The sequence below is a fragment of the Rhinopithecus bieti genome, unplaced genomic scaffold, assembly GCF_001698545.2.
Source record: "Rhinopithecus bieti isolate Rb0 unplaced genomic scaffold, ASM169854v2 scaffold_38008, whole genome shotgun sequence".
NCBI lineage: Eukaryota > Metazoa > Chordata > Mammalia > Primates > Cercopithecidae > Rhinopithecus > Rhinopithecus bieti.
In genome coordinates this window covers 820457-829424 of record NW_016815997.1, presented here as the reverse complement: position 1 = coordinate 829424, position 8968 = coordinate 820457, and the positions used below count along the sequence as shown (strand labels likewise).

The window sequence follows — 8968 nt, the reverse complement described above, 5'->3', positions numbered from 1 at the left end:
GAAATTTTCACGCTTACGATTTTGTGTTTTATGTGCCTTAGACTGCGTTGTTCAGCTCATTCTAGCCAAGTGGGTCTCAACCCAGTAGAAACCGTTCACTTGTCCTAGAACTGCTGATTCCGTGATCCTGCGTCACACAGCTTTCCTGGGGCTGTGCGGTAGTTACCTTCTGAGAGGAGAATCCTGGGTCCCAAGAGGCATCACATTGGTTTGCTGAGAACATAAACTTAGCCAAATTCAGAAAACCGATCTTTCTTAAAACCAAGGAGCTGTTTTTGCAGCACATTTGAGACGGTGGTTCTTTTCCCCGCCGAAAGGAGCAGTCACAGGTGGTAGTGTGAGCGCTGCTGGGTTGACCCAGGGTGGAATAGTCCCTCCCTCTGTTGAGTTAAAACACACGCCTTCCTGCGGACTGGAGGGCTGGACACGTGCCTGTCGCACCCCCAAGCTCATATCGCTGGCGGACAGATGAGCAAATGGCTCTCTCTTGCCTGTGACCAACTGACAAGGTGTTCCCAGACACGGAGTGTCTGCAAACATGGGCCTGTCAGAAGTCTATGCATCTGTGTCGGTCTGTCCAGCCCAGCACTGAGCTTTTGCCTGTTCTGCAGCTATAAGAACGTTGCCAGGGCCGGGCGCGGTGGCTCACACCTGTCATCTCAGCACTTTGGGAGACCGAGGCAGGTGGTTCACCTGAGGTCAGGAGTTCAAGACCAGCCTGGCACCCCATCTCTACTAAAAACACAAAAAAATTAGCCGGGCGTGGGGATGGGCGCCTGTCATCCCAGTTACTCGGGATTCCAAGGCAAGGGAATCGCTTGAACCCGGGAGGTGGAGGTTGCAGTGAGCCGAGATGGCGCCACTGCACTCCAGCCTGGGCAACTAGAGCGAAACTCCAAGTCAAATAAAAAAAAAAAGTTGCCAGGACCAGGTGCAGCTCTGGGCACCTGGTAGACGGTGCCGGAAAAGACAGCGCGCTCTGCAGCCCTGCGGATTTGTGAATGTGTAGATACAGGGATGAGAAGTCCCAGTGACAGCTCCTCGAGCAAGCTGTGTGCGCGAGACAGAAGGGTGGACGTGGTGTGCCTGAGATCAAGAAGTGAATGTGGCCGGCGCAAGGAGGAGGCAGAAGAGACGCAGGAAAGGTGGACATGGAAGCTGGGAGTGTGATGAGTGTGGGGACTTGTGGCAACAGCCGTCCCCTGTGACATGCTGGTGGACTGGGCTAGGCGTTGATGGGAGAGGAGAAGGTGGCAAAACTTCAGTGCATGTTGCCTTGTGATACATTGGACGTGGATGGTCTAGCAAAGCTGGAGAGCACCACCCCCAGGCCTATAGAATTGGGTATCTATGGAAGAGATTCAGGAATCTGAACTTTCTCTCCTTTCTTTTCTCTTTCTCCCTCTGTCTCCTTCCTTCCTTCTTGCTTTCCTCCCTCCCTCTTCCTTCCTTCCTTCCTTCCTTCCTTCCTTCCTTCCTTCCTTCCTTCCTTCCCTCCCTTGCCCCTCCCTACCTACCTCCTTTTCCTTCCTTTTTCCCTTCCCCTTCTCCTCCTCCCTCCCTCCCATCCCTCCCTCCTCCCTTCCTTCCTTCCTTTCCTCCTTCCTCCTTTCTTTTCTTTCTTTCATTTCTTAATTTCTCTTTCTTATTTTTTGAGACAGAGTCTCGCTCTGTCACCCAGGCTGAAGGGCAGTGGCGCGATCTTGGCTCACCGCAAGCTCCGCCTCCCGGATTCACGCCAGTCTCCTGCCTCAGCCTCCCGAGTAGCTGGGACTACAGGTGCCCGCCACCTCGCCCGGCTAGTTTTTCGTAGAGACGGGCTTTCACCATGTTGGCAAGGCTAGTCTTGAACTCCTGACTTCGTGATCCGCCCACCTCGGCCTCCCAAAGTGCTGGGATGACAGGCGTGAGCCACCGTGCCAGGCGGTCTCTCCTCCTCCCTTAATGCTTCCTTCTCTCTTCTCGCCCAGCTTCCCCTCTGCTCACCCTCTCTCCCCATCTCTATTTTAGTCTCTCTTTGTCTCTCTCAGTCTTGTGATTTAGGGCATTTTGTGCTGAGTCCCTTTCTAGTAATTGGGATCCTTATCTCGTGATGGGTCATTAAAAATAGCCACGATTGGCCGGGCGCGGTGGCTCACGCCTGTCATCCCAGCACTTTGGGAGACCGAGGCCAGTGGATCACCTGAGGTCAGGAGTTCAAGACCAGCCTGGCCAACATGGTGAAACCCCGTCTCTACTAAAAATACAAAAATTAGCCAAGTGTGGTGGCAGGTGCCTGTAGTCCCAGCCGCTCGGGAGGCTGAGGCAGGAGAATCACTTGAACCTGGGGGGCAGAGGTTGCAGTGAGCTGATATCGCGCCATTGCACTCCAGCCTGGGCAACAAAAGTGAAACTCTCAGAAATAATAATAATAAATAAATACACAATGAATTTGAATTCCACCTGGCAGAACAGAAAAAGAATGGATTTATTCCAAAATAGGAGGGAGAACATGTGATCCTCTCATTCATATCCTTTTATGACATTTAGTTCTGAACTGATTTGCCCCAAGTGTTCAGTTGGGATCAAAGATGTCTTTTAGCCAATAAAATCACACTTCCCCTGGCCGGGCGCGGTGGCTCACGCCTGTCATCCCAGCACTTTGGGAGGCCAAGGTGGGCGGATCATGAGGTCAGGAGATCGAGACCATCCTGGCTAACACAGTGAAAACCTGTTTCTACTAAAAATACAAAAAATCAGCCAGGCGGCGCCTGTAGTCCCAGCTACTCGGGAGGCTGAGGCAGGAGAATGGCGTGAACCCGGGAGGCGGAGCTTGCAGTGAGCCAAGATTGTGCCATTGCACTCCAGCCTGGGCGACAGAGCGAGACTCTATCTCAAAAAAAAAAAAATCAGACTTCCCTGTTGAGTATGACCTGTGTCACGGTGACCATACTGGGCTCCTTCCCGGTTTTTTTTCAAGACAGTCTCCCAGGCTGGAGTGCAGTGGCACAATCTCGGCTCTCTGCAACCCCCGCCTCCCGGGTTCAAGCGATTCTGCTGCCTCGGCCTCCCGAGTAGCTGGGATTACAGGCACCTGCCACTGTGCCTGGCTATTTTTTGTATTTTTAGTAGAGCTGGGTTTCACCATGTTGACCAGGCTGGTCTCGAACTCCTGACCTCAGGTGATGCACCTGCATCCCAAAGTGCTGGGATGACAGGTGTGAGCCGCTACACCCTGCTTCACCAGGTAAACTTTCAAGTTCAAAAGTGCCGCTTGGAATTCCAGCGGGCGGGAGGCTGGGGATATGGGTGCATGTGAAAAAAGCAGTGGTGTGTCTACGATTCCCCTCTCTGTGCCCACGTGGACACATTATTCAGCTCCCACTCAGAAGTGAGAACACGTTGCATTTGACTTTCTGTGTCTCCTTGATTTCAATTAAAGTAACGGCCTCCAGGGTAACAAAACCACACTTCTATGCCCTAAATCTATAATATGTCAAGGTAAAAAAAAAAAAAAAAAAAAGTGGCCTGGGCACGGTGGCTCACGTCTGTCATCCCGGCACTCTGGGAGGCCGAGGCGGGCGCATCACCTGAGGTCAGGAGTTCCAGACCGGCCCAGCCAACATGGTGAAACCCCGTCTCGACTAAAAATACAAAAATTAGCCGTGCCGGGTGGTGGGCACCTGTCGTCCCAGCTACTCGGGAGGCTGAGGCATGAGAATTGCTTGAACCCGGGAAGCGGAGGTTGCAGTGAGCTGAGATCACCCCACTGCACTCCAGCCTGGGAACAGAGTAAGGTTCCGTCTCAAATAAATATGTATTTCAAAAGTGTCAATATGACATGAACTGGTGTGAATTTGTTCACCTGTATTGTTTAAGTGGATGATTTGGGTTATTAGATTGCGATAGTGTTCAAATTCCATAGGCCCTAGCCTCCAGGACAAAGCAAAGATGTTTTGAAAAATTATGTATTCTATGTCTAAAATGGCACCATCTGCATTTTTGAAAAAGTTGAGATGATATTACAGATGCCTCGGGTGGCTCGTGCCTGTAAGCCCAGCACTCTGGGAGGCCGAGGCAGGAGGATCACTTGCATCCAGGAGTTCGAGAACAGCCTGGGCAACAAAGCAAGACCCCGTCTCTACAAAAATAAAAAATTAATCGGGCTTGGTGGCAGGCACCTGTCATCCCAGCTGCTCAGGAGGCTGAGGCAGGAGGATTGACTGAGTCCAGGTGTTGCAGACCAGCCTGGGCAACATGGTGAGACCTCGTCTCTAGCAAACAGAGGGAAACTTTGATGTTTTTAAACTAGCTGGCCCTGTAATCCCAGCACTTTGGGAGGCCGAGGCGTGCAGATCACAAGGTCAGGAGATGGAGACCATCCTGGCTAACACGGTGAAACCCTGTCTATACTAAAAATACAAAAATTAGTCGGGTGCGGTGGCGGGAACCTGTAGTCCCAGCTACTCAGGAGGCTGAGGCAGGAGAATGGCGTGAACCCGGGTCTTCTGCATTCTGGGGCCATGGCGACACCACGCTGGCCGGGAGGGTCCCAGGCTCTTCTCAATCTCTCGGGCCCCTCCTCTCCTGCTGTCGCTGCCCCAGTGAGCCTGCAACACCTGTAGGAAGCTTCAGGTGCCTGAGCCTCCAGGCCAGCCGTTCCCTGCTCCAGCCAAGCTTCCAAGCCAGCCCTTCCCCTACTCCAGCCAACCCTCCAGGCCACCCCTGTCCCTACTCCAGCCAACCCTCCAGGCCGTCCCTGTCCCCTACTCCAGCCAACCCTCCAGGCCGTCCCTGTCCCCTACTCCAGCCAAGCTTCCAAGCCGGCCCTTCCCCTACTCCAGCCAAGCCTCCAGGCCGCCCCGGCCCCCTACTCCAGCCAAACCTCCAGGCCACCCCTGCCCCTACTTCAGCTAACACTCCAGGCCACCCCTGCCCCTACTCCAGCTAAGACTCCAGGCCACCCCTGCCCCTACTCCAGCCAGGCCTCCAGGCCGTCCCACTCGCCGGAGTTATATAAAATCTCCTGGGGTTTCTGGCCAACTCTATCTCCCAAACATCCCATCCCCAAATGGCAGCTTCTGACCGTGTCCAGACCACGCACGCCTCTCCTGAAACCGACCTGCCAGACCCTGTCTCAAGGTGGTGAGGGAGTCCGTGCGATGTCCCTGAGGGCTTTTAAAACCACCCTGTTTGCTGTCCGCCGGCCCCCTCCCCTTCCTGTGTCTGTCCGGATGCTCCGGCCACGCGGGGTTCTTGGTTTTCGTTTGAACAGCCTGCACGCACTGCCTCTCCCTCTGGCAGGAATGGCCTCTCCTGGGAGCACCCACCCGGTCCCTCCTGCCTCAGATTTCAAAGAATTCCACAACCACCTTCACCCCAGAATCCAGCTCTCCCTCCCCTCCCCTGCTGTCCACATCCTCAAATCACCTTCCAACATCTTCATCTTTTTTGAGATGGAGTCTCGCTCTGTCTCCCAAGCTGGACTGCAGTGGCGTGATCTCGGCTCACTGCAACCTCCACCTCCTGGGTTCAAGTCATTCTCCTGCCTCAGCCTCCCAAGTAGCTGGGATGACAGACGTGCACCGCCACCAGGCCCAGCTAATTTTTGTATGCGTAGTAGAGACGGGGGTCTCACCATGTTGGCCTGGCTGGTCTGGAACTCCTGACCTCAAATGATCTGGCTGTCTTAGCCTCTCCCAAAGTGCTGGGATGACACGTGTGATCCACCACACCTGGCCGAGATCTGATGGTTTTATAAACGGGAGATCCCCGGCACACGCACTCTTGCCTGCCGCCGGGTGTGAGACCTGCCTTCGCTTCTCCTTCACCTCCCCGCCGTCACTGTGAGGCCTCTCTGGCCACGTGGAACTGTGAGTCCACTCAACATTTTTTTTCTTTATAAATTACCCAGTCTGAGGTATGTCTTTATGAGCAGCATGAACATGGATGAATACAATGTGTTTGTCAGCCATGTGTGTGTCTTATTTTTCAGAAGTGTGTGTCGGCCGGGCGCGGTGGCTCACGCCTGTCATCCCAGCACTTTGGGAGGCTGAGGCGGGTGCATCACCTGAGGTCAGGCGTTCGAGACCAGCCTGGTCAACATGGTGAAACCCCGACTCTACTAAAAATACAAACATTAGCCGGGCGTGGTGGCAGGTGCCTGTCATCCCAGCTACTCAGGAGGCCGAGGCAGGAGAATGGCGTGAAGCCGGGAGGCGGAGGTTGCAGTGAGCCCAGATCGCAGCCACTGCACTCCAGCCTGGTGACAGAGCGAGACTCTGTCTCAAAAACAAGACAAGTGTCCGTTCATGTCCTTTGTAAGTCTCCATTCTCTAGTCACCGTGTTCCTGCCCTTCTCAGTTCCTAAGGTAATCGCCTTAACTCAGATCCTTGAGAAATCCCCTCAGCAGGCAGAGATTTGGTCTCCTGACAGTGGCTTTGGGGTTCCATTAAGCAAATGTGATCGGGGGCCAGCCCTGTCTGTCTCCAGGTGTCCCCGGGAGTCCCCAAGGACCCTTCGTCGCTCTGAACTTCAAGGCTTTCTCTCTCTCTTTCTCTCTCCCTTTCCCTCCCTCCCTTCCCTCCTTCCTTCCTTCCCTCCCTTCCTCCCTCCTTTTCTCTTTCTTTCTTTCTTTCTTTCTTTCTTTCTTTCTTTCTTTCTTTCTTTCTTTCTTTTCTTTCTTTCTTTCTTTTCTTTCTTTCTTTCTTTTTTCTTTCTTTCTCTCTTTCCTTTTCTTTTTTCTCTCTACCTTCCTTCCTTCCTCCCTCCCTCCTTTCTTTTCTCTTCTTTTTCTTTTCTTTTCCTTTCCTTTCCTTTCTCTTTCTCTTTTTTTCTTTCTTTCTCTGTCTCTCCTATCTCTCTTTCTCTCCTTCCTTCCTTCCCTCCCTCTCCTTCCTTCCTTCCTTCCTTCCCTCCTTCCTTCTTTGTCTTCTCTCTCTCTCTTTTCTTTCCTTCTTTTCTTTACTTTCTTCTTCCTTGCTTTTCGAGACAGAGTCTCACTCTGTCGCCCAGGCTGGAGTGCAGTGGCGCGATCTCGGCTCACTGCAACCTCCGCCTCCCGGGTTCACGCCATTCTCCTGCCTCAGTCTCCCGGGTAGCTGGGACGACAGGCGCCCGCCGGCACACCCGGCAAGTTTTTAATTTTTAGTAGAGACGGGGTTTTGCCATCTTGGTCAGGCTGGTCTCAAACTCCTGACCTCAGGTGATCCTCCCACCTCAGCCTCCCAAAGTGCTGGGATTACAGGCGTGAGCCCCCGCGCCCAGCCCCGGCACAGTCACATATTAATTATATGCAGGCATTTAGATTGTTCAGATAAACGTTGCAAGATATCTAGGCTGAAATGGGAGAACCTCTTGAAGTCAGGAGTTCAAGACCAGCCTGGGCAACACAGTGAAACCCCCATCTGTAGAAAGAATTAAAAAATTAGCCAGGCACGGTGGCTCTCGCCTGTCATCCCAACACTTTGGAAGGATGACACGGGTGGATCCCCTGAGGTCAGGAGTTCGAGATCAGCCTGGTCAACGTGGCAAAACCCTGTCTCTACTACAAATACAAAAATTAGCCAGGCGTGGTGGCAGGCACCTGTAGTCCCAGCTACTTGGGAGGCTGAGGCAGGAGAATCACTTTAACCCGGGAGGTGGAGGTTGCAGTGAGCTGAGATGGCGCCACCGCACTCCAGCCTGGCAACAGAGCAAGACTGCATCTCAACAACAACAACAACAAAAAACGAAAAAGGGTCTCGCTGTGTTGCCCAGGCTGGCCTGCTGGCATCTCGATGTTGAACTTCCAGCCTCCAGAAGTGTGACAGAACTGGTTTTTGAGCCGCCCGGTTTGCGGAAATTCGTGCGACCCGCAGAAATGAATCCAGAACCTGTTCCATCCATGAGACGATTCATTAGTGCTAATGATGGGTGAGCATATTGGTCTGGGATCAGTTCTGCAGCTGATGACTCCACGGCTCAGGGGACGCCTCGTGCAGACTATTTTAGGGCTGAGGAAGCCTGCGCACAAACCAGGGAATTCCGACACGCTTTGTGATCCTCTAATAAGGTTAATGTAAGTTTCTAGAGTGATCTGTCTTTGGTTGAGTACTAAGCAGCCAGCAGGGAGATTCAGGCAGCAGCCGTGAGCAGGTGCGTCTTCCCCAGCTTGCTAGCAGGCTCCGTGCTCCTACGAGCAAACGCTCCAGAGGCTCTGGAAGCCGCGGCTGGATTGGAGACGGCATGGGTTCCTCGGGGGATGACGGCTATCGCCTCCTGAATGAGTATGCCAACGGCTTCATGGTGTCCCAGGTAGGATACGCCCTGTGGGACAAGCGGGAAGTAGATTTCCGTTCATCACACTCATGTTCCACGGGGGGGAGCGTCAATCGAAAACAATGACGAGTCTCCATCGTTCCAGGAGGTTTATTTCCCACCGGGAGAGACGTGCACCTGCCACATAGCCTCAGGAGGTTCTGAGGATGTGTGCCCAAGGTGGTCTGGACCCAGCTTCGTTTTAGACATTTTAGGGAGACATCTATCAATATATGTGACTACATTGGGCTGGGCGCGGTGCCTCACGCCTGTCACCCCAGCACTTTGGGAGGCTGAGGCGGGCGGATCATGAGGTCGGGAGTTTGAGACCAGGCTGGCCAATATGGTGAAACCCCGTCTCTACTGAAAATACACAAATTAGCTGGGCTTGGTGGTGCATGCCTGTCATCCCAGCTACTCAGGGAGGCTGAGGCAGGAGAATCGCTTGAACCCGGGAGGCGGAGGTTGCAGTGAGCCGAGATCCTGCCACTGCACTCCAGCCTGGGGAACAGAGCTAGACTCTGTCTCAAAAAAAATAAATAAATAAATAAACAAAAACGCCACACACACACACACAACAAGAATGGTTAATGGTGAATTTTATGAATTTTACTTTAATGCAAACATAGAGATAAGTCAGAGATTTATTTATTTATTTATTCTTTTTTTTTTTTTTTTTTTTTTTTTTTT

At 52.8% G+C, this 8968-nt stretch overlaps 1 protein-coding gene across 1 annotated transcript in view; it reads left to right on the top strand.

Annotated features, from left to right (window-relative positions):
• The first annotated feature begins 7897 nt into the window (after nucleotides 1-7897).
• ASMT (acetylserotonin O-methyltransferase) overlaps nucleotides 7898-8968 on the top strand; it is a 34078-nt gene continuing 33007 nt past the window's right edge. Inside the window, exon 1 of the mRNA XM_017854238.1 lies at nucleotides 7898-8275. Within this exon, the coding sequence (XP_017709727.1) occupies nucleotides 8207-8275 (69 nt within the window). The 5' untranslated portion in view covers nucleotides 7898-8206. The remainder of the gene's footprint in view (nucleotides 8276-8968) is intronic.